Here is a 24,978-nt window from a genome sequence, read left to right on the forward strand (position 1 = left end):
ATCCTCAAACCCCTTTTGTTCTTATTTGTTGACTCTTTCTCCATAACACAATATGCTACTCAGAAAGCTACTGAGAAATGTATTAGCTGTTTGATGCTTAGCTCTGAGGGTTACTCAAATGCATCCCCACATTGTATGAGTGAAAAGAAAGCTATTACTAGTGCTAGCCAAGTCCCTGCATGTGGACTGTCACACTGGAGTCTCCTATGTCCATCATCATTCTGCATGTGGGGACGCTGAGGTGAAAGTGCTTATAGAAAGAGGCCAAGAGACTCTGATCCAGGGCTGACTGCTGTGAAACATAAAACACTCCCCATCTTGTTAAGTGTGCTCTTTAAAAATGCATCTTCTTTCGCTTTCTAGAAATGATCCAAGCTTCCCAAGGGAATGAAGGTGATCTGAGAGAAAGGGGACCTACTGCTGAGCCCAAAGGAAGCCTTTTTTTATATTGGAGAGGAGGTCTCAGAGGTGTGGAGTTAGTTATTTCCCACCTCACATTTACTAAAATTGGAGCTGAAATGCACTGGAGAATTAAGCCCAGTTTTTTCACTTTACGGGTGAATCAACTGAGGCTCAGAAAGATTAAGAGACCTGCCAAAAGTCCCTGAGCTAGCTGGATACAGGACTGAGTTTCAAAAAGATATATGAAGACGTGACCATGGAACTTGGGAGATTAAACACACCTGGGAACTACTTCAGCAGGCAATGCTCCCAGGTGAAGTGGCCACTGTGCTATCTTTTATCGGTCTTTACCACACCAGTAACCCAGTAATACTCTGATGCCCTGTTCTCTTCCCCAGTTTTATAGGTGGCAAAGCACACAAGGCTGTCCAGCCTCTGGAGGGCAGTCCCATTCTTCTTTAGGCTCCTTTCCCACACCAAAATTTCAGCTGAAGTTTCTCACTTAACACTGGGAGATTCATTTTAAAGCTTTTTCAACAGAAGCCTGAGAGCAAGAAAGAATGGGTCAGGAGGTGGGTTGGTGTGAGCTTTGGTATCTGAAGGACTACCTGTGCCTGCTATCTCTTTCTATGGAGAGATCTGAAGAGCCACTCTGCTTCCTGTGTCTTTGACTAGGAGAGCTTCTAGCCCATCTCCTCCTAATGCCTATCACTTCCAGAATCAGCTGTGCTAATCTTGGCTGAGATGTTTCCCGTGTCTTCTGAACAACAATGCATGTAAATTCTAACTACATACCAGAGCTTCAGACGAGAGGAAGGCAGGGAGTATCTCATGTAGCTGATCTCAACTGGCTTACTGTAAATACATATATACAAGGCCTAAGAAAAGCCCAAATCAGTTGAGGTAATCTTGAAGATAATGAAGTTGCTCTTCCTCGTTTCCGATACCTCTACCAGATGGGCCTACCTCTAATCAGAAAGCCTACCTCTGCTAGCAGTGAGCTGAGGATGTACAAGGACTGTCCCCAAAGATGGGGCAGCTTCCCCAGTGGAATTCGATCTACTGTGTGTGGATTCTTATACTCTTCATCCACCTGGCAAAGAAAATGAAATGTTCAAGGTCAGAATGTCAGAGGATATAAAGGCCAGCAATATCTTACACTGAGGAACATGTTGATTCATAAAATAGTCCTCAGCCTCCAGACCAATTCTGTGCAATACAGGATGATGGACTCAAAGGTAAAACGTTCCTCTCTCAGTGCCCCATGGCTATAAGCAACAGAAGGGGATTTCAAGTCTTGGCCTGGTTTTAGGCCAGTGTTCCCTCCATAAGCACAACTGGGACCACAGGCTCTATAGCTCATGCTTATGGATGGCTGTTTTCATAAAAAAAAAAAAAAAGATGAACAAACAAAACAAACGGCCCAGCCTGTATACAGACAGTGCATAGCTGGATGTCAACCCTAGTTTCTTCCTCTGGCTTACCATCCCTTAGAGATGTGTGCTCATGGAAGAAAATTACTAGAAGGTGGCACTGTGTAATGAGGCAAACCTATAGTGTTGTTACCACTCCCAGTCCACCTCCTTTAGAAAGCAGAATTTCCTGGGAGCTTTATCTTCTCAACATAAGCTTTTGTGCCTTTCTTTCTTTTGGTACCAACATTGTAAGCTTCTATGCCTGAGTGTTCTGAGGACAGTGCCAGCTACATGTGGGGCACTCTCCTAAATTCCATGCCCCCTATAAGGTTTTAGTCATTGAAATTTTGATTAAGGTACTATTTCTGTCCATTTTTTTCCTCCAGAAAATACCAGTCACTTGAAAAAACAGAAACATTCATCTTTCTCTAAGAGGAAAAAACTGCATGACAAGTCTATGTGTGTGTGGTGCATGAACATGTGTATAAGAAGAGTTCATTCTTAGTACTGTGGATTCATCAGTGATATCATTAATGTACTTATTAAAGATTTATATTTCTTGGTACTAAACATTTTAAAAACTTAAGTTTTGCACAGATTGAAAGAAATACTGATGTGGAAGGAGATTCTCCAGAATGTAATAGTGGTTATTATTGAGCAGTAGTATTAAGGATAATACATGTTTTCTTCTTTCTACAGAACCCTATCTATTTTACAGTGCATAGGATTACTTTGACAATTGACTGGCATCTTAAATACACAAAAAACACATTGAAACACAACTGTTGAGAAAGACTGCGATGATTTAGAATGAGAACTATCTAATGTAAAGAACAAACGATGTACTTGTTCTGCACTTTCCCACTAGAGTTTAATTCTGTTCTGGTCCTACTGAAGTACTACTTACAGGTGCACTTGCACCACATCTTTGCTTGCATCTTTCCTGTGGCTGTGACCATCTCACAGCCTAGTTCTGCTTTTACAATCCTCACAGATAGAGAAGCATCTTGTGTACTAGCCCCTAAGCTGTGCCATGCATGGCTAGCTGCTCACTCCATCTTGGTTGTTGGACACACTTTCTCTAGTCCCCAGTTGTACAGTGGAGGTGACACCTTGCTCAATCATACAGGCTGCATGCCACTGTAGTCCCAGACTTTTGCTAATTTGCACAAAGGTGCCATATAGGTTTCTGGTGTCTTGCAGGATTCTTTCCCAGTGGTCTCTATATGTTATTGATGTGACAGAGGAACCTGGCCAACTCTTACCTGCAAAGCTAACACAAAATGAGGTTAAGGTAAAATACTGTCCAATGCTGGTGCCTTGTATATAAGCTAAGTACACTGAATAAAGAGGACACTGAATGACAAGTAGAAACCTAAAAGTCAGTGTGGTTTTTAGGAGAGAGTTGTAGGGTAACATTTTTGAGGTGTACAACCAGCATTATCCATCAGGAAGCAAAGTGCAGCCCTGACACCAAGCAGTGCTTTTTGGAAGAGCAGGGGTCTCTACCATAAAATAGGTGTACTATCCTTGAAGATATGCGTTCTCCTTTGCTTGGTTTCCAGCTTCCTCCCATTGATGCCACAGTACTAGAGTATGAGCAGTCTGAACATGAGATATGAAAATGTACTATAGAAAGTGACCTAGACACTCCTTATTCTCATCAGCTTTCATTCCATCCATAGCATACAGATGGAAATGTAAAGTGAAGAAATTTGCAGAAGACTTTATGACACACAGAAAACATCCCTGGAAGACTTCATAACTTAATCTGTATGGTCCAGCATGACAGAAGTCTTTATCTTTAACTTGCCCTAAGAACATTTGGATGATATAAACCTGCCATGCTATGATGGGAACATGGGTTTTCTGGAAGTTCAGACCCAACAGTCTAAGTAGGACTGAGTGGATAAAGCCATTGCAAGGAACACCCCCTCCCCAGTGAATCCAGAAGTGAACCAGCTGACCAAGTGGGCTATTATCAATGTAAAAGAATCCAATGCTTCCAGATGTAGAATATCCTATTTCTTATAGAAACTCAACTCCTTCATTTGACTTTTTCTTGATCTAAGTAGTTACTTATGTAACATTCAATAGTTCCTTCTAGATCATGGTTCTCAACCTGTGGTTTGTGACTCCTTTGGGGGGTCAAACAACCCATTCACAGGGATTGTAGAAGACCACTGGAAATATCAGATATTTACATTCTGATTCAAAACAAAATTACAGTTTTGAAGTAGCAATGAAAATAATTTTATGGTTGGGGGTCACCACAGCATGAGGAACTGTATTAATGGGTCACAGCATTAGGAAGATTGAGAACCACTGTTCTAGATTAAGGCCCAAAGTAATACTCAGAATTTTTATGACATATAAGGCTCAAGTCTCAGACTCATTTAAAATGTGTATTTTTAAATAGTCCTTTGAGAGATGATCATACAAAGTAGCCCTGAGTTAGTGATCCTTCTGCTTCACATATTTGAAGGGTAAAATTACATGTGTCACTGCTCATCAAAATGTATGTTCTACATGAAATTAAAAGAAAACTCTGCTACATCACTACTTTCAAAGGCCCAATAGGGCATCCAATGTGTAGACACTTCTACTAACTGTAAAGTGTACTACTCATTAGGAAGTGGTGTGGCTCTGTGTGAATGCCCAGAACCTGGGGTCTGGTCCCTTGATGGAATTTAGATTGGAAAGGTTCTAGGACCTTTAATTTCCTTTGGTCATGTGTGTATGAGCCTGATTCAAACACAGATCAGGGACAGGTATACCTCCCTAGAACATCCATCATCAAAAGTGTTCCCTATGTTCCTCAGAGCTATAATTCCTTATGATAAATAGGAAAGCTAGCTTTTAGAAACCACTTCTGGAGAAAAAGAGGTCATGTGTCCTAAAAGGTGGGTAGAGAATACCAAAAAAGCCAAGCCCTAACTCACTCAGTCTAGATGAGTCTCACAAGGGCTTGGTGCCACCTGGTTACCTTGTCTGGTGGGATGGCATAGAGTTCCGGCACCAAGTGGATCCCATCTTTGCCTCTGATTAATATTCCTTCCAGGGCTTCTCGGTATTCTTGGACCTGAAAAACAGCCCCAGCATCTTTAGTGTGACAGAGGTCTGGCAGTTAATTATGCAATGGCAGTACAGCTTAGAAAACAGTAACAAAACAGGCCTCTGGGCTACAAATGCTTGGCTGTGAAGAACAGAGTGACTCTGGCTGACAGTAATGTTAGGAGAAGGGAGACACAATTGCTTTTTTCCCCCTAAGCCAAGCCCCACTTGCCATGTTTCCAGGGAGAGGGCAAGGGCAGCCCCCAAGAAAGTAGCTGTTTGGTCTTCAAACTTTTCACAGTACTGTCATTTATACCATGTACATCATTCCCATGTCATTCTCATTTCAATAATTCATTCTCATATTTGAACTCTGCCTTACCAAACAAGTATTAAACATCTAAGGATGTTGGGCAACATACTCTGTTTCTAAGTAGTAGCCCTGCCCCCTTTCTTCTTTTTTTTTTTTTTTTTTTTTTTTTTGCTCAAGGTCCTGGGGAGATGGCTCAAATCAGCAAAGGGCAACTGTGAGGACCTGAGTCTGGATTCCCTGAATTCACATAAAAGGCCTGGTGGCACATTTATGACCTAAAAAGTGGGAGATGCAGGGCAGAGAACAAACTGATCCCTAAAACTCATTGGCCAGCGAGTTTACCTGAATTGATGAACTCTATTAGTAAAAGACCCTATCTCAGAAAATAAGGTTAAGAGAGGTAGAAAGCAACTGAAGAAGACACCAAACATCAACCTCTGGTTTTTACACATGAGCAGCCTCTACACACATACATGATCACATGATCATACATACTATACATACATACAGATAACACACACACACAATGTTTATTGGTTAGGGAATATTTGCTGGGGCTGGTATTGTGGTTTGGTGGTAGTGGCTGCCTCTAATGCAAGGTCTTGAGTTTCATCCTCAGCAAAACACACACACACACACACACACACACACACACACACACACACACACAAAGTGGGGGAACACGAGAGATTGATTTGTCGAAAAAGTCGAATGTGAGACAAAAAGGAAATGCATGTACTATGCTCCATCTACACCAATTCTAAGGATGCAGCACTCATTATAATGACAGCTTTTGAAGCAAACATTCCCATTACACTGAACCAATATCACAAAAGAGGAAACAAGTAGGACAGAAAACATCACCAGCCACCAGCTATTTAAGCCTGGCTTTTTGGAGAGCTCAGTCAATTACACTTCCAGACCTCATTTTCTGATCATTTTAAATTTATGGATGTCAAAGTATGACCACAATTTTAACATTTTAAAATGTCACCAAGGAAGCAAGACTGTGCATAGAGTCACACAGGTCAGGTCAGATCCATCTCAAGTCATTCAAGTTCTGTGTCCTAAGTGTGAGGTGTCTTCAACAATAGAGGCTTGCCCTCAACTCCAGAGAGGAAAGCAAGGGCTCCATTCAATAAAGAGTCTACCTTGCATTGGGATCTGCTTGGACTCTGGCTAATCATTTAAAAGGTTTCTCATCTCTGGTACTGGGGTTTTCATTAGTCTATGGTTTTTGTGGGGAGCACTGTCAGCTCAAGTAGCTTAACACACACACACACACACACACACACACACACACACACACACACGTCAACAAGGGGTAGAGATGTAGATGAGTGGTAAAGTATTTGCCTTGCATGCAAACTCAGGACTTGTGTTTGATCCCTTATAGTGACAAGAAATCTAAATAATATGACAACTAGAAGAAACAGCATAAGTGGGGAACACTATAAAACAAGATATAGTAATGAAGTAACAAAAGATATTGTATACTGCCATTTGAGCATGCTTTTTTGTTTTGACTGCTTAGTTACCCTTACCTTATTCAAAGTTAGTATTAAAAGATTCAAGTTTTTCCATTGTCTTTATATATATATATATATATTCATATCATACATAGACACACACAAACACACACACAAGCACATGCACACGCACACATACTTACACACTTGGGAGACAGAGGCAGGCAGATTTCCTGAGTTTGGGGCTAGCTTGGTCTACACAGTAAGTTCTAGGATAGCCAGGACTACACAAAGAGAAATCCTACCTCGAAAAACTAAAAACTAAACAAGCAAATAAACAAAACAAAAAACAATAAAACCATAGCTTTTAAATTAAACTATAATTTCATTTATTCTAGCTAAAAATACATAAAGATCTGGGTTATTTTTCTTATATAAGTTGTAGAAAAAACATAAATGTCTAACAACAACATTGGTGATATGCTATAAGTATTAATATTTCTTGATTTAGTTAGTATCTAAAATGTCATACAGTATGATTATCTGGTATTAAAAATGAAAACAATATTTGAATTTTACTAATAAAAAGGGAGACAATTCTATAGTGACTTCTTCCAAAGTTTCATTTCTAACCACTTAAATATAAGTAAGATAGTTTATTGAGTAAAAGTAACTGTAAATGTAGGGGTAAATATATAATCAGTCTCTTGAAGATATATGTAAATTCTAGCTATTTTAGACATGTTTGTTTCATCCATAATATTCACTCCATTAGGTCAAACTGTATTCTTGAATACTTAATTTTAGATATAGTAATTTATGTCTCATACAGAGGGAGTAAATAGCAATTCAGATCCAGATTGTGATGTGAATAGTTTTCATATGATCCAGGGGTTTCTTGATGGTCTTTATCAGGTACTCCTCTCTCCTGAAGACTACCTTCTTCTTCATCTGTACTGCATCCTTGAAAAGGGCCTTCCTAGCTATAAGGAACCTTTAAATATTTGATATATATACTATGTGGGCCCTGAATGCACAAAATATGATGCTTAGCCAACAGAGGGAACTGTGAAGGAAAAGTTCTTGAAAGGGATCTGTATCTACAAAGACTGATTAGCTGATTAGAATTTCAATACTATGCAGAGATTGGAATGGTACAGGTCCAAAGTCTAGTGACCTTATCTTGGACTAGGTCTAGCCCTACAGAACAGCCATTCCTTGCCTACTTCTCTGTTAGAACTAATATCCTGCAACAAATAACAAAAACCTTTTATTATTAACTTGACCACTAGGTTCCAAAATCTCAAATAGCAATCTGAGGCCTATAGAAAAGCTTCCCTTATCTTCTGGCACCTGCCTCTGTGGTGTACCTATGCTATCAATGTATTTTAAACTTGCCTTCATTTATGACTTTGCTTCTTCTATAAAAATATAAAAATTTTAATGAAACTGTTTCCATGTTGGAACATTGATCTTGGGGTAACCTAAATCTGTGTTCTTGGATCATGGACATTTAAAATGGTTACAGAATAAACTGTTTCCTTAAAAAAAAAATACGATGCATAATAATTTTAATCTCCTTAGCTTCCCCTGTCCCCTTGATCATTGCTAAGTCTGTTTTCAGTAAAATTTAGTGACAGTCAGTCATTCAGAGAGCTTCAAATACGAAGAATAAAAGACAAGAAGGCCCAAGGTAAACTCTAAGTATAACATAAGAACAAATAATAAAAGGACCTTAACCTTTTAAGCTTACTGTCTATGTTCCAGAGCACTGGGCTTTCAAAAGACACACCTCTCCTCCAGACCTGGGATGTTATCAGAATGGACACTGAGAAGCCAGACTGAGATCCTGATAACAGTGGCACTATTGAGTGGTAGTGGAGACTAGCAGATAGAGCCTATCTGGAGAAAGTAAGTCATTGGGGTTATACCCTTGGAGAAATGTACTGGGACCCTAGCTTCTTCCCCAGCACACACCCTGGTTTTTTGGCTGACATGAAATAAATAGTTTTCTTCTGCTATAGGATACCCACCACAACATAATACCATACTAAAGGACCAAAAGAAATGAGGCCCAAACCAACCAGGAGCTGAAACCTCTGAAACAGTAAGCCAAAAGGAATTCTTCCTCATTTTAACTTGTTTATCTCAGATACTTTATCACAGCAATAGAAAGGTGAGTACGGGGCAGCATATAATCTAACTTTGTCTTTTAATGAAACTCCTATGGCTCAGGTGTAGAGAATGGAAAGAACAGGGAGTCAAGCTAGAGCTTGGGAGACAGTCAGGTGGTTGATATACTAAACAAGATGTTATCTGAGAGCATCACTAACAGCAGCAAAGTGCCTGACTGATCTGAAAGGAATGAAAGGAGTATCTGAAAGGAATGAATGGACAGGAACCATGCCTTCTAGCACTCATGTCCTTGTTCAGTTCCCCTGATCCCCACTCTTGAATATGTGACAGCCATTTAACTGACCATGTGATGGAGACACCTTGCCAGTTCTATAATAGACTTAAAAAAGCTTGGCAGCCTGTGCTTTTACATTCTTGGGGGAAAGACTACAGCACAAAAAGTCTAATAACCCAGAGATTCTACTGCAGTGAGGAGCCCAAGTGAGGCACATGGAGAAGAATTAAGCTATCACCACAGTTCAGCTGAGCATGTGGCCTTAGCTGGTAGCCAGATTTCACTAACCAGCCACTTGAATGGGGCTATCTTTTTAATAGTAGGTCCTTTAGCCCTATGAAGTATCCCAGGTGACAAGGGGAGAAGTAGAGACAATCTGTCCTTAGTGGCTCTGCCCAAATAACAGATTATGAACAAATCAATAAGACAGCTGTTGCTTTAATTCACTAGGCTTAGGAAAGGTTTGAAAATAGCAACAGGTAACTGAAACAATGAAATGAATTCTTGAATGACTCTATGCTAATAGTGAATAGCCTACAAGTGGATGAAAAGGCTTATGACTAAAATGCCCAGCATCTTCTCACCTGAACAGCATCACCATTGAAGATTCCATCTATTATTAAATAAGTCCAGAACACAGGCCATTCACATTCAATGTTTTCAAAGAGCTTAAGTTCAGCAGGGTCATAATGCAATCGGTGTGGGTCCTAGAACCAAATATACCAAAACTTTTAGAAAAGAATGCTAGATTTCATACACAATGCCACTGTGCCTCACTAGGTTTCCCATGCCTGTCTCAGTCAATACAGCTTACAGGCTGGTATGATTAGGGGTCTACTATCATGGTGAAATGCTAGTTTGAGAAAAATTTTAGAAACTAAATCAGAAATACACACAAGATTCTTCTGTAGTTTATTATATCAAAGTACCCCATCTCTCTAAGAAATAGCAATTTGCCTATCACAAAGCTTGGCAGATGATCCAGCTGTTTTATTTATATTATTATATTAGTCACTGGGCAATAAAACCCAAGGAGAAGGCTACAGATAGTCTTTTAAAAAATAACATGTAGGCTACACTTACTCATCCTTGATTTACAAGCTGGTTTTACATTACTGCTTGACCTGATGATCATTCTTTTCTATATAATTTCAGGCTTTCTGACTCTAAAATTAATACTTTCCTTTCCAACATTCAACATATAATTATAATCAGTAAAGGGAGAATGACACTGTGGCAAGTAGATACAGAGCAGGTAAGGAACATAAGAAACAATATTTAAATACAACCTCTCTTGGGGTTTTATAACCATCCCGAAGGAAGCGACAGCATCCGTAACGCCCCTGGTAAGGTGAAGAAAAATAGTACAGCTGATGAAATCAAAAGATTTTTTTTTCTTTTTTATTTCAACTCAAGTCAGTCCTTCAACCTCTTTCCCATAAGTCTTTCAAGGAGGAAATATGGACCAGTGTTCTTTGCTTTAATATAAAGAGATCTTTTTTAAATACCAAGCAAAGCAAATTCAGACTTGGTAGCACTAAGAGAATAAAGCAGCATTCCATAAAAGTTGGGGGAGGGGCTGAAAGTATGATTTTCAAGAATTCAATTGTATGGCTTACAGTATCAGACATAGATGTGAGGATGTCCTCATTAGGTGAAGAAGCCACTGAATGAAGAAACCATTTGGAAGGGCTAGCTCCTGTGTGTATACCCGGGAAGCTAAAAGGAAACTCGGCAGACTCACTGCACATGCATGTGCATGTTTAAGAGGGTCTATTTCAGAGGCTTGGCAAGGCTTGGAAGAGGGGGAAGGGGTTATGAGGTGGAGGTGTGGAAAAAGGGCTTCCTGCATTCACTATGTGGTAGTTGGTTCACTGGATGCATATGCCAGAGCTCCTCTCCAGCTTCCTTGTTGTCCAGAAAGGGGGCTGAGTGCAATGGTGTCTTATCTGATATACTAATCCCTGGATGGAAGTTTTGGATGCTTATTTCTCAGTTTCTTCTGGGGCAGTGTTGTCCTGGCAGGTTTGGCTATTACTTGTCCTGGGGACCTGTCCAAGTTCTGTGTGGTTCTGAGAATCATCCCAGGGGACTTCATGCAGATGCAATGTCCTTTAAGCACATTACAAGTGCCCTTTCAACTGTAGCTACCTAATTCATTCCCTTTGCTCTGCAGAGCCTGACTCTCCCAGTTGCTTTCTTTTGAGAATATGATTGAAGACTTCAATTGCTTGGTTTCCAAGGGACAAAGGCATTTCTTATAGAATATATGTGGGACAATCAGCATGTAAGCTTTGACTTAGGAAAATTAAATTCTTGGATAATTTTATAGATTTCTACTTGCTGAGAATGTAATATTATCTCAGCTTAGTGATTTGTTACTATATTTCACTGAATGTACTAATAGATTTTCACAATTAAAATTTTTATTAGCATACAAAAATGTTTCATTATGACATTTCACTAATAAAAATATTTCAAAATATTTTATATTTTTATGACATTGTCATAATACTTTGCTCTTATTTACCTATTATAACTTTCTTCTCTCCCTTCTTCCATTCATTGGCTTCTTTTCTTCAAGGTCAACCTTTTTCTTTTTATGTGATATGTGTGTGTGTATGTGTGTGTGTATGTGTATTTCATGTTATCAAAAAACATGTAATACTCATCTTCCTTCTCCTTATTAACTTAGTCCTCTCTCTCTTTACTGGTTTCTAACATGTTTTTTCTAACACAATGATCTTCAGCTCCATGTTCCTGCAAATGACATACCTATTCTTCTTGTAGATTAATAATACTCCAATGTGTGTGTACATCATATTTTCCTTATCCATTAATCAGAACAAAGATTTCTGTATTATTCTTTTGTGTGTGTCTATGTGTATGTATTCAAGCATATGCATGTGCATCTGTTTGTGTATGTAGACTAGAGGTTGATGTCAGCCGTTTTCCTCAATCCTTGTCCACCTTATTTTTTTGACATAGAGTCTCTAACTGACTTGGAGCTGACCAATTCCACTAGTCAGGCTGGCCAGAAAACAGGGATCACCCATCTCTCCCTCCCACTGCTGGAATTATGGATGTGTCCTGCTATATCTGAATTTTTAAATGGGTGCTAGGGATGTGACTTCAGGTCCTCCTGCTTGCAGAGCAAGCACTTGGATATGCCATATTGTTCTGGCAGGATCAATAGAGCTGTCAGGAGATTCTCAAAGAGTCTTCCTATAACCTCTAAAGGGTTAATTATCCAAGTACAGCCCTGTCTTAGAGATATAGCAAAGATAAGGACTAAAGTTCAAAGGAAGATGCTTGGTTGCAAGTTCTGCTATTTCAGAAGAAAATCAAGTTACTTAATCACTCAGACTTTTTTTTTTTTTTTGCCTGTAGACTTTACTTTGGCCACACTCTGTGAGTCATTCTAGAATGAGCTGCTCCATGTCATCACATGAATGTGGCATTTAATGCCGAACAGAGGGCACTAACAGCCAATGCTTACCTGAAGCTTGGAAATAATTTCATTTTTGGTCACATTCACAAGGTTCACATCTTCTACTGCAAAAGCCGGGAAAGAAATAATAGAAAGAAGTCCAGCATCGATTTCTTTAGATGTTGATGCTCTTGGCAACATGGAGAAAAGAATTGACTGAATAAAAAACAAAGAAGTGGTTTAAGCTAGAGAGGCATGACTACTTAGATACAGTATCTAGGGATCATCACCTTTGCCTCAAGAAAACATTCAAATGAGTTTGTCTTTTTGGAGAAGGACTTGGTCTTATCAACATGACAACAAGAAGCTTATCAACAACAAGCCACCCCTGCTTACCCAGCCACCCAGCCAATGCTCCCTCTTTCTTAGGAGAGGAGGGGAGTTGAAGAGAGCATGATATAGTCTCACTAAAAACTGCTCTTCTCCCTTCTTTCCATGTGCACTGACAGGGAGGAACTCAGGGCCATTTGTATCAGCAGTCAAAGTGTTTTGGCTATAAAGACAGAAACTAGACAGGGACACTCATACAGGACAAGGACAGAAGAATGGGTCCAGATGAATTAGGCAAGTTAGTGCTTTAAGTAGGAGTAAAATTCAGAAGATTTCATGAGTGGACAGGCAGAATGCTGAGAATTAGTTTAGTTCCAGAATCTTTTTAAAGTTATCAGAGGCACTACGATAATGGCTTCAACAATAGCTAGAATAAGAACTATAAAATTAAAAGGAAGTTAGAATTATAAGGAAACATTGGGGAGAGTAAAGGAGCTAATGTTGAGCTCCAATGTATGAACAGACATAGGCTAGATACCTTCAAACACAAGCTCATTAAATCTTCCATATGGAGACAGAGATATGATATTATGTCAAATTAATACGCAAGGACTCTGAGATACAGGATTTACATCCAAGGTCATCAGTAAGTGATCAAGCTAGGACTCTAACCCAGCTTATACTTTCCCACTAGATTATATATCTATTAAGACACATGTCAGTATTCCTTTATTCATGTAAACTCTAAGAAAACATCAGATACCTCATTAAGGACTATGCTTAGTGGGAGAAATGGAATGAGTTGGAAGGTAGAGTTAAGCTGAGTGGAACCCTTCAGCTTCAGAATAAAACCTTCTTAGAGTTAAACGATTCTTGCCTCAATTCTTTAACTATAGTCATGAATCACTTAATAATGAGTGGTATAGTCTGAGAAATAAAATATGAGGTGACTTCATCATTGTATAAATACCATAGAATACACTTACAAACACTTATAGCCTACTACACACATAGACTGCGTGGTACATTTTGGCCAATGAGAGACAACATGCACTGTGATACCATAGTATATGCCATTCCTCATTGCACAAAGTGCAACTATAAAGTACATGGCTATACTCACTCCTTTTCAGGGTTTCTCAGCCTAGAAACACAAATTCCTGCTTGAAGCTATTTACAAGTGTTTGGGGTTTAGTTTTTTTGGAGACAGGGTCTCAAGATGTAGTTTAAGCTAGCCCTGAATCTAGTAATTCTTTATGTAGCTGAAGATAACCTTGAACTTCTGGTCCTCCTGCCTCTCCCTCCTGGGATTATAGGCATGCACTATCACACATGGTTTGTTATTCACAAACTATGTCTCTGACTCACTTTACTCCCAGCATATAGTATGTCCACACTAAGTTTGAGCAATGCTACCAATGAAGGACTCTGCTTAATGGCATCCCCTACACTGTCCCAATTATTCTCTGTGATCTGTATTTCAAAGAAGCTCTATGAATTTGCCATCTCTCCTCTCACTCTACACACCATGCCTCCTCACCTCAAGGGAAACACCACTAGTGAGCCACTCCATTTGGGAGCAGTGATGAATGCGAGAGCTCCCAGAAAATCAATCTATAAGAAATCCACTTATGTACTAACAACAACAACAACAACAACAACAGATGACAGATTTTGCTACTAGGAAAACCAAGATGCTTTGGCTATTAGCTCCACACACAGAATCATTATGGCTTATGTCTACATAGTAGTTTCTGGCTACAAAGTAGTTGGACGAGTTGCCCAGGTTCATTTACTCTGATCCTTATAGTTACTCTGTGAGGCAGGAGAGAAGGTGCCTATGTAAATGTCCGCTTTATGAATAAGGAAGCATCACAAAGAAGTCAAATCAGTAATTGGAAGTGGAGCCCAACCCTTTCCTGGCCAGGATTCTTCTTCCTTCCTTTCTGAAGCTTTGACTGATTACCTGGCAGTGCTCAACTTCATCAGGCAGGACGTGGATCACTGATTTGCGACCTCCATGGGCTCCAAAAAGATCTAGTTCATCAATCGCCTCAAGTGCTGCCTACAAAAATAGGTAAGAATTATTTTCTTTTTAATAAACACACATACATACCAATGTGGCACTCTTTTTCATTAAGCAATCTAACATACATGTTTCTCCTAATGGCAATGAAGAATGTCTTTAAAACCTAGCTAGAATCCTAGTGTCATGGCCTGTCTTCATTTTCAGTAGCTCAGATCTTTCCAGTAGGACACTACTCATTCTATGAATAAATGAAATTAATATTATACCAACAGAAGAAATAATAAGCCTATACAAGTATAGGGCATTAAAATTAATTCAGAATTGGCTTTTGTTTCACCTATTTTAGTGGTTAAATTACTGTGTGGTTAATTGAGAACGTTAGTTTGGTCTTTGTAAAAAGTATATTTTCTGTCAGTTTGCTATAACAGACATGCATTGTCCTTTTAAAACTGTGGCTCTGGAGCCTCTATGCTGTCTAAGCAGTTCATGTCGTGTTGAGAAGGAAGTGGAACGAGGTACACTAAATGTCCTAAACAAGAGGTTCACACCAGTTGCTTACAGGCTGGATGTGCCCATGGGTACACGGTGTTTGGCTTTAAGAATCTTCTTTTGTCCCTCTCCTTCTTTTTTCCTTCTGTTTCCATTCTTGTCTCAGCACTGTCCTGCCTTGTCTCATCTTTTCCCTTCTCTTTTTCCTTTTCGGAACAGGGACTCATTGTATTGTTCAGGTTGGCCCCAGACTGCTGGGTTTAAGTTACTATCCTGCCTCAGTACTCTGAAAGCTGGGATTAGAGACACATATTACAATGCTGGCTAGAAGATAATTTTTTCTAAATGATTTTAAGTTGAAATACTTTCAGGGAAAGTTCCCAGTGTTCTCAGTATCTCCCTTTCGCCCTGCTAGCTCTCTATCTGGCTAGCTTCACTGACTATTGTTACTTCTCTGACCTTGTAGATTCGAAGATGTGCGTCTTGCCTACAAAATGCTCACATTCTTTAACATTCACTATGACCTAGAGAGGAGACTGCCCATCGATAGCACAGCTTAATAGCAAGAGCTTGAACTCATACCAAATAGTAAGGGCAGAACACACTTATTTTTCTGTCACATGCAGATTTGGAAACCTATTTTCTTGACCTACAATTTCACTTGGCTGGGATACAGGTGCCACTTCAATTTCATATACTTGCTGCTGACTTTTGAAAAAAGAAGTACTAATCCTATTAAATCCAAATTTCGAAAGAAGAGAAATAGGCAGTAACCACACAGAGAAGGAGAGCAAACAGGACTGTTACCTTGGCCATTCCCACCGAGCTTGCATTCAGTTCTGGAATGCCCTGATTGGTCTTATCTCCACGTTCCCACATTCCATAATCCTGGGGGAGAAAAGGGCAGGTATCAGATGTCGGGGAGACTTGAGAAATACTATGGAAAGGCAGGTTCTTTATGTTAGCACACATACAATGAAACATGAATGTGGCCTCTGAAAGGCTCTCAACTTTGTAGCTTTATATACTCACATGCTGTTCTTGCTCAATTTCGGCTTAGGTAGCTTCTGTACAGAATTTTAGAAGAAAATATTCAAGTGGGATAAAACACACAAAAACACACTCAAGGCTTATTTCTAAAAGGCACTAATTTGTAACAAACTCAGTTTGCAGTAAACAAAATATCTTACTTATCTTAAAATCAAAGGGCTACCCCTCTAGTTGGCCAGTGCCTTTGGACTTATTTAAAATAATTTCAAAAACTATTTTTTTTTCTATTGTATTTTTTATTAATTTCTTTTTTTTTTGAACATGAAATGCTTTTTTATAGCATGTTTTACAAGGGGAGGGGGTAAGAGGGTCCAGGTGGTGGAAAAGTACAAAATCTTCTTGGCCTGTGCCTTGAAACATGTCATGGTCTATATGGTACACTGCCTTGAATTATGATCTACCTGCAGTTCTTCAGAAGATATGGTACACTGCTTGAGTTATGGTCTCCCTGCTATTCTTAAGAAGACATGGTACTCTGCTTTGAGTCTATATGCAGTTGCTAAGCAGGGTCTTGCAGTTGCCAAGCTTCAGAGGACATTGTGCAGGTGGGGAAAGATAGGGGGTAAGGGTAAGGGCGAGGGTCCTGGCTTCTGGCATCTCCCCCTTCTCTGTTTAGTTAGAGAAGGCGTCTTATGTTCAATCCCAACTATGTGAGTTTTGAATTTGGATGTCTAATTATGGGGGGTCTTAGACAAGTTCACAACCCCAAAACACTGATGTGAGACGAGTCACATCGATGGTCGAAGGCTTTAGGCTGTCGACGATGGGCAACGTCAAGGGACTCTGATGTGGGTGAAAGGAGGGTGAGGGCCCTGTCTTAGGCCATGTAGGCTGCACCCACTCCCAGCACCACGCACTCCTTTTCGGCTGCATTGGGTGGGCCCCTGGGAAGTGGACCTACAATAATCCCGTCATTGGGCTAACTCACAGCCATCCTAGTCTCTTGTAAATGTTCAAGTTACCAACCATTTGTCAGTTTGGGGTGTAATATTGTCATAAAGGAAGGCTCCCCAATGTTAGCGGCCATATCAAGGGTGGCCTTGGTTTAGGAAAAAGCCAATTTTTGTTGTGGTGATCAAGAGGCCAAGCTCTCTAGCGAGAGAAATGAGGGCAAAGCCAGGCATACCAGGAACCCTTCTGGAGGGCATGGAAGTCTAGGGGTAGACCGTAGGGGGAGGCAGGGGAGCTGACAGCTGTGTCAGTCTCCTGCGGAGTCACTTCTGGATTCTCTGCAATTTTCAGCTGATGGTAATGAACTTCAACTGCCTTCTTGATGGCAGCATCAACCTGGTTCCGTGGACGACAGGTCACGGGCGATGATCTCTGTCTTGCTCAATCTTGATGTCGTGCGCACATCCTCTCAATGAGGGTCCGATCGGATGGGTCCGTGCCTTGAGCCCCACGTCTGGGTGCCACTTGACCCGACCGGTGGGTCCTGGTTATTCGTGGGGGCGAGGAGGACTGCAACCTGCTATTCTTCAGAAGATATGGTACACTGCTTGAGTTATGGTCTCCCTGCTATTCTTCAGATGATATGGTACATTGCTTTGAGTCTATCTGCAGTTGCCAAGCAGGATCTTGCAGTTGCCCAGCTTCAGGGGATCTTGTGCAGGTGGGAAAAGGTAGGGGGTGAGGGTAAGGGCGAGGCTCCTGGCTTCTGGTCCATCTGGGTTAGAACTTCTAATAGCAGGCATCACGGGTGATTCAATTTTACCTGGGATGCTGCGTGAGTTCAAGCTCCTGGGAGTCCCTGTTTTTCTTGGTTTTCTGCGGTTGGGTACGGAGCTGCTGCCTGCGACCTGCTCTAGGCTCGGTCCCAAACTGTCAAAAACTATTTTTAGCATTACCTCTTACGTAAAAAAATATTTAGCAAGTAAATGAGGCCAAGATCCAAGGTCGAAAGTAACACACTGAACACACATAGAATTAAAGAGCCATTTATATTAATTAATTCAGAATATTGTCACACAGAAGACTCAACATATGTATACCTAAATTTTGGTGATTCATGTTTTTATTAAAAAACCCAAGTGTCACATACTGTTTTAAAAATGCTACATACACAACTGAAAGAGCAAAATCCAAGAAGAATGCTGCATACACATCTGAGCAAAATGCAACAAGGACCAATATGGCTGCCTAAACATGACCTGAGTAAACAAGGCACCAAGAGATACCAACAGATATGCTAACATGGAAGGGGAAAGGCTCAAGAAGCCTCAACCACAAAGAACTACAGACAACTAAGGGATACTGATAGTGGAAGAAATAGTCTTCCCCAGCGAAGAGCACACCAATTGGTTATCCAATACGAAATGGTCAGTCCTGAGAATATACATACAAATAACATCATACAGACTGGGCAGGTTATGTTTATATATTAAGTGTGTGTGTGTGTGTGTGTGTGTGTGTGTGTGTGTGTGAACAATTAAAGAAAAGAAGGCTGTGAATTTGAAAGAAAGAAAGGTGGCTTATGGGAAGGTTTGAAGGGAGAAAAGGTATGGAGGAAATGATGTAATTATAGTATAATCTCAAAAAAAAACTTAAAAAAAAAACCAGGGTTGATGCCAAAATTACCAGTCTTCAGCATGGAAACTTACAGCAACTTTATATGCAGCTTCTATGTAGAAGACAAGATTCTGTATGAAGGCCACTTCGTCAAGGGTGAAAATAATACGCAAACCTAATAAAGAAAGGCAATGAAGTTACGAATCGATCCTATACAGAGAGAGTCATCAGTTATATACAATAATCATTTTGCTAACAAGTTTTTTATCATATCTTTACTTTTCTTATTGGGCATCAACAGTTAACTGAAGTAAGTCCTACAATTGATGTCTAATCTCAGAAAGAAGAAGGGAAGTAAAAGGAAAGACAGGAAGGGGGGGGGAAGGTGTCCACTACTGCAGGTATGCCTATGGGAAGAATCAGAGATAAGGTATGCACCTCTGGAACATCTTATGTTTATGCAGACAAGATACTAACAGAGCAAAGACTTTTAGCTCAGGAGTATCAGTGGCATTGTCCCCAGCTTTGGGCGAGCCAAAGCAAAAACTGTACATATGCCCAGGTAAAGGCCAATTTCTGCCTGCAGGTCTCAGACTGGTCCCCTGCATTTCCTGCCATATCACAGACACAGATGCATGTAGAGAAGCATGCTTTTCCTCTGTATAACCTACTATTAATTCTATATTTGTAGCAACCTAATACTACTTGGTATGTTCTGAATGTGTCTCTCTGAAGTTCAGTGTTGCTAATGTGAAAGGTGTAGGGGCCTATATGAGTTTAGGCCCTAATGGTCCTCCCTAATGGATGTCTTACAACCCTTAGGAAAGAGGCTTCACACAGCATTCAGTTCTCAATTCATTTGCCATGCAAAGACATGACTTTCTATTTCTTCAGAGGAGGCAGCTCTTACCAGACACCTGAACTTGGGATCTCAGACTTTTCAGCCTCTAGAGTTATGAGAAAAGAAACTTCCATACTGCTTACATTTCCCAGTCTTGGTATTTTATCATCATATTACAATGCACATTTCCCCCTTCACTATCTCATTTGTCACCCAAATGGCCCTGGCTTACCTGAGGCAGTCATTTGGGCCAGGAACAGGAGGAAGAGAGAGGTGGCATCCACTTGGAGGTGGCCCCACTGGTCATCACCCACCACAGTGCTACATGTGGCAGTGTTGTACTTGGCATGTAGACTGTCCTTGGTACTCTGAGTATGCTTGAACTTCTCTACTTTGTCCACCTGAGGAAGAAGGCAAACTGGCTCCAGGTACACAGGTTCACCACTGTCAGAAGTCATAGCTAAGGATAACCACTGGATCTGCTAGACCTTTTACCTGTGATTTTTGGGAGCCAGGAGGATTGGAAGTAGCTGCTGATGACCACTACACACAGGGGCCATGGTGGAGATTCTTCCTACTTATTTAATGGAAATACCTCAGCCCGCAAGAGTCTTTAGAAAGCTCTACATAGGTGAGGTCAAAAGGGATTCTTATCTACAGAATCCCACAGGGATATGTGGTAGGTTGTCAAGGACATAGGGAGGAGAGGAAAAGAACCTGTTTAAATTTCAACTTCTCTGTTCTTAACATGCTAAAGAAAAGAGCACAATGTCTTTGGATATTCCAATTAAAGATGGGATGGCATCACATGCATCTCTGAACCAGTGTTGAGTCTAGTATTAGGTTCTATGTATAGTACTGCAATGAACTGTTTCATTTACCCTAAACTGAAGCTATCAGCAAATGGTAATATCAATTTTAAAAAATGATTTACATTTATTTATCTTTTTGTGTCTACAAATTGGTGCCTTTACCCATTAACTCATTCCCAATAATGACATTCTTTAAAAGCTCAAGATCTCAATCTGAAGTAAAAACACACAGAATAAATAAGAACTAGTACATGGCTTTCTGTGTGGGTTTAATATTGTTTTTCTTAATTAAAAAAATAAGGCATGTTCTCTTTTATACGTATAAATCTTTAAAAGAGGGTCTTCAAATTGTCCTTTGAGACTATGGTTCTATAGCATAATAAAATTATTGAGGATAATTTTAAAAAGAGAAAGTAAGCAAAATATTTATGGTTTTCTTCTTGTGAAAGTTCCAAATGTAACATGCATGCTATCCCAATTGAAATGACACAAATGTATACTTTAATGTTCTGTAGGTTCAAGTTTCCCACATTTCACCTACCTGCCTCATCATACACTGGAGCAGACCTCGCATCAGCTTCACTACGTTCTGCAGAAATAAGATGGTATCAGTAATGAGGCGTAGGTTTCTTACTTTAAGAAAACTGATTACTCATACATGGCCAATAAGCCAGTGTTGTCTGGTAATGTTCCACAAAAGATAGATCCCAACTCTACATAAGTATTCTGATTGTTCACATTATTGAGACTTTTCTATTCTATCATAAATAAGTATTTTAACAAAATGATTTCTCTCAAATAAAAGGGTTGGATCAGATGCCTCTTTGGGTTCTGGAATTCAGTGACTCCCAAATGACATTCTTATAAACTTAATATTCTGGAACTCTATGTTACATTCTTAGTAATTTATTTTTGTTATACTAAGGACCAATTAAGCCTACCACATCTGTCCAAAAGTAATGCTAGTTTGCCAAAAGAGCCATTTGTGACACCATTATTGGACATCGAGCAAAGTTCTTACAAAATACAAGTGGTATCCAAGGTTTTATAATGATGTGATTATTAATAATATGGCAACTGATTACTATCAGCAACATCATCATTATTAATCATAATAATACCACATTAATTGATTAGCCATCACATACAGACACCATGAAAAACACTTAATGTCTATTATTTTGAATTCCAGCATCAGCCTTATGAGATGGGTAGTATTTTTACCCCAGTCTCTAGATGAGGAACCTGAGCCTGAGGGAGATGAAGTAACATTTCTTAACTTTCCGTGATGACAAAGAGCAGAGAAAAACAAAGCCTAGATATCAGACATCATGGACTGAAAGCTTCTACTTACAGGCATGGGTGTATCAGGGCACATCCCATGCCTTCTAGGGGACAGCAGAGTAAAAGGGCCTGAAAGTTCCTGGTTAGTGAAAAGTCTGCAAGTTAGACCCTTCCTCTTCTAAAGTACTAGGATTCTCAAATATAATTCCAATTATTGTTATAAATTCTGTTGAGGTAGAAAAGGTAAACTTAGCACTGTTATAATTCTTACAGTGTAGACAATGTACACAATTGTCAACTGACTTCCCCTCAAGCCAAAAAAAACCCCTATTTCCCATGAGAAAAAATGCAACGCTTTCCAACTTGGACTGATACTGCCAATCCCCTGTAGTGGAGAAACACCTAGAAATGTGGGGGTAGGGGTATTCTAATCATAACAATGACAGAGGTGAAGAATATTGGAACTTAAAGATCTGGATCAGAGTCCTTAAATGTCCTCAAATTCATGAACTAATATTATACAATGAAAGACTATGTTCAGCAAGCCCCAAGTGCTCCTAAATGAATATTACTTGAAAATGCCCAGTGATTATTATTTTCCACAATAAAGGGTGATGTTTCCATTAATATTTGTTTTTTATTGTAACAGAGTATTACTATGCAGCCCTCAATACTCAAGAATTCACTATGTAGACCAGGCTGGCTTTGAACTCGCAGAGATATATCTGTCTCTGCCTCCTGAGTAGTGGAATTAAAGGTGTATACCACTCTGCCTGGTCTCATTTTTTAGTTTGTTAACTACGTATCAAATAGGAAAAGACATTAAATATGAAACATATGAAATACTGTGGTTTGTTTCAGTACAGGAATAGAAAATTTAATCAATGAGTATGTGTGTGTGTGTGTGTGTGTGTGTGTGTGTGTGTGTGTGTGTATGTATGTATGAGACAGGGGGAGGGAAGGAGAGAGGGAGAATTGTGAGGTTTTTCACCTCCTGCTTCAGGTTTAATGATTAAGACATGGAGACATCTGTATAGTTGAAGGCTGTTGGCATTTTGCTGAGGCCAACAGCCCCTAAATTAACCTGACTTATCCCCCATTCCATCTCTCCACGGGGTTCTTACTGCCTGCTTCCTTCCTAGCTCCATCCAGGTCTTTCTGCTTTTCTGCTAGTACTTCTGCCCAAGCTCCAGTTGCCTGCTCTTATGCAAAAAGCCACAGATGTCCTTCAACTGAGGAATGGATTAAAAAAATGTGGTATATTTACACAATGGAGTATTACTCAGCTATTAAAAACAATGAATTCGAGAGGTTCCTAGGTAAATGGATGGAACTAGAAATTATCATCCTGAGTGAGGTAAGCCAATCACAAAAGAACACACATGGTATTCACTCACTGATTATTGGATATTAGCCTAGAACCTTGAAATGCCCAAGATGCAACTCACAGGCCACATGAAGCTCATGAAGAAGGAAGACCAAGTGAGGGTGATTCGGTCCTTCTTAGAAGGAGCAACAAAATACTCAAGGGAGCAAATATGGAGACAAAATGAGGGACAGAAACTGAAGGAGGGGCCGTCTCAAGACCACCCCACCTGAGTATCTATCCCATGTGCAATCACCAAAGGTAGATGCTGATGTGGAAGACAGGAAGTGCATGCTGATAAGAGCCTGATATGGATGTCTCCTCAGAGGCCTTCAAGAGTCAGACATATTCAGAGGCAGATGCTCACAACTAGCCATTGAACTGATCATGGGGTTCCCCAATGGAGGAGTTAGAGTGAAGACTGAAGGAGCTGAAAGGGTTTGTGGCACCATGAGGAGAACAATAATACCAACCAACCACAGCTCCCAGAGTCTAAACCACCAGCCTGGGAGCACTTAGGGGGGGATCCAGGGCTTCAGCTGAATATGTAAAAGTGGAGGGCCCTGCTGGGCATAGGTGGAAGAAGAGAACCTTGACCTCATGAAGGCTGGATGCCCCAGGGGGTGGGAATTTTGAGGGTGGGGAGGTGGGAGTGGGGGGGTGTAGATAGAGGTTACATCCACAGAGAAGAAGGAGGAGGGGTGAGGGGATTGGGGGTTCCGAGGGGGTGGTGGGGGATGGGGTAAGGGGACAACATAGGAAATGTAAATAAATCATCCAATAAAAAAGAAAAAAAGAAAAAAAAAGCCACATTCCTTAACCAGCTGGCTTTGGGGTCTACTTGGGGAAGGTGACCTTCCCCATGGCAGTTTGCCTTTAAAGTGACAGATCCTGCTAGCCTGGCTCTGCAGGTTCCAAAGAACAACTGACACAGGACAATTGACAAGGACACACTTTTTCATACCCAGAAAATATAATACTTGTGAGTCATCTCAACAAGGGAGTGGGATCTGTAAGATACTTGACATTAAATTATTATACCAGCAAATAACTGATTCACTCATCCATCCATCCATCTTTCTGAATGAGCATTCAGTGATTTTTATTCACAATTTTAAAAAACTTTATATTCTTCAAATACCAACTTTTATCACTTGAGTTAATAAGCCTTGGTCAAATCTAAGCTTCGTTCCCACAGATAAGCTTCCTTTCTGAGCTTTCCCATAGTTGTCAAATTTCCTGCATGCTGCTTATCACTCATGACCATTCTAGTTACTATAATCAAGCAATACAATAGCTAAGAACACTATCCAGGAATATATGGATTAAAGATAAATCCCAGGGCCAAGGTGCTTAGTTGGTAGGTACAGTGTGTGCTTATCTTGTGTGAGGCTATGAGTTCAATTACCATCCCCTATTATTCCATCTTTATAAAGATAAATCTCAAATATTCTCATGCCAAGGTAATTACAGTTTATACTTCAGTGTTCCTTACTGTTTGGTTTCAGACCCAGGGAAAAGTGATTGAGGTGCATATTTTATAAACCAAAGCAGACCTGGCCTCCAGGTTCTCTCAGCATCCCTTAGTCCCTACTAGCATACCCAGCCCTGACACTTGAACTTTCCAGCCTAGGGGCTGCAGTGCCCTTCCCCCAGAGACTCCTCCCTATATAATCCAGACACTGTGGTCTCCTCTCCTGCTTCTCCTTCTCTTCTCTTCTCTTCTCTTCTCTTCTCTTCTCTTCTCTCCTCTCCTCTCCTCTCCTCTCCTCTCCT

General features: G+C 40.2%; 1 protein-coding gene across 1 annotated transcript in view; it reads right to left on the reverse strand.

Annotated features, from left to right (window-relative positions):
- The window catches only part of Phka2 (phosphorylase kinase regulatory subunit alpha 2), a 78,857-nt gene that overhangs the window by 32,073 nt on the left and 21,806 nt on the right, over positions 1–24,978 (reverse strand). Inside the window, exons 4-13 of the mRNA XM_028772683.1 lie at positions 21,094–21,141; positions 19,973–20,141; positions 18,992–19,074; positions 16,149–16,229; positions 14,790–14,888; positions 12,563–12,709; positions 10,353–10,406; positions 9,648–9,770; positions 4,804–4,899; positions 1,388–1,495 (exon numbers count right to left, since the gene is read on the reverse strand). Of these exons, the coding sequence (XP_028628516.1) occupies positions 1,388–1,495; positions 4,804–4,899; positions 9,648–9,770; positions 10,353–10,406; positions 12,563–12,709; positions 14,790–14,888; positions 16,149–16,229; positions 18,992–19,074; positions 19,973–20,141; positions 21,094–21,141 (1,008 nt within the window). The remainder of the gene's footprint in view (positions 1–1,387; positions 1,496–4,803; positions 4,900–9,647; positions 9,771–10,352; positions 10,407–12,562; positions 12,710–14,789; positions 14,889–16,148; positions 16,230–18,991; positions 19,075–19,972; positions 20,142–21,093; positions 21,142–24,978) is intronic.

The sequence above is a fragment of the Grammomys surdaster genome, unplaced genomic scaffold, assembly GCF_004785775.1.
Source record: "Grammomys surdaster isolate TR1022 unplaced genomic scaffold, NIH_TR_1.0 217, whole genome shotgun sequence".
NCBI classification, from domain to species: Eukaryota; Metazoa; Chordata; class Mammalia; order Rodentia; family Muridae; genus Grammomys; species Grammomys surdaster.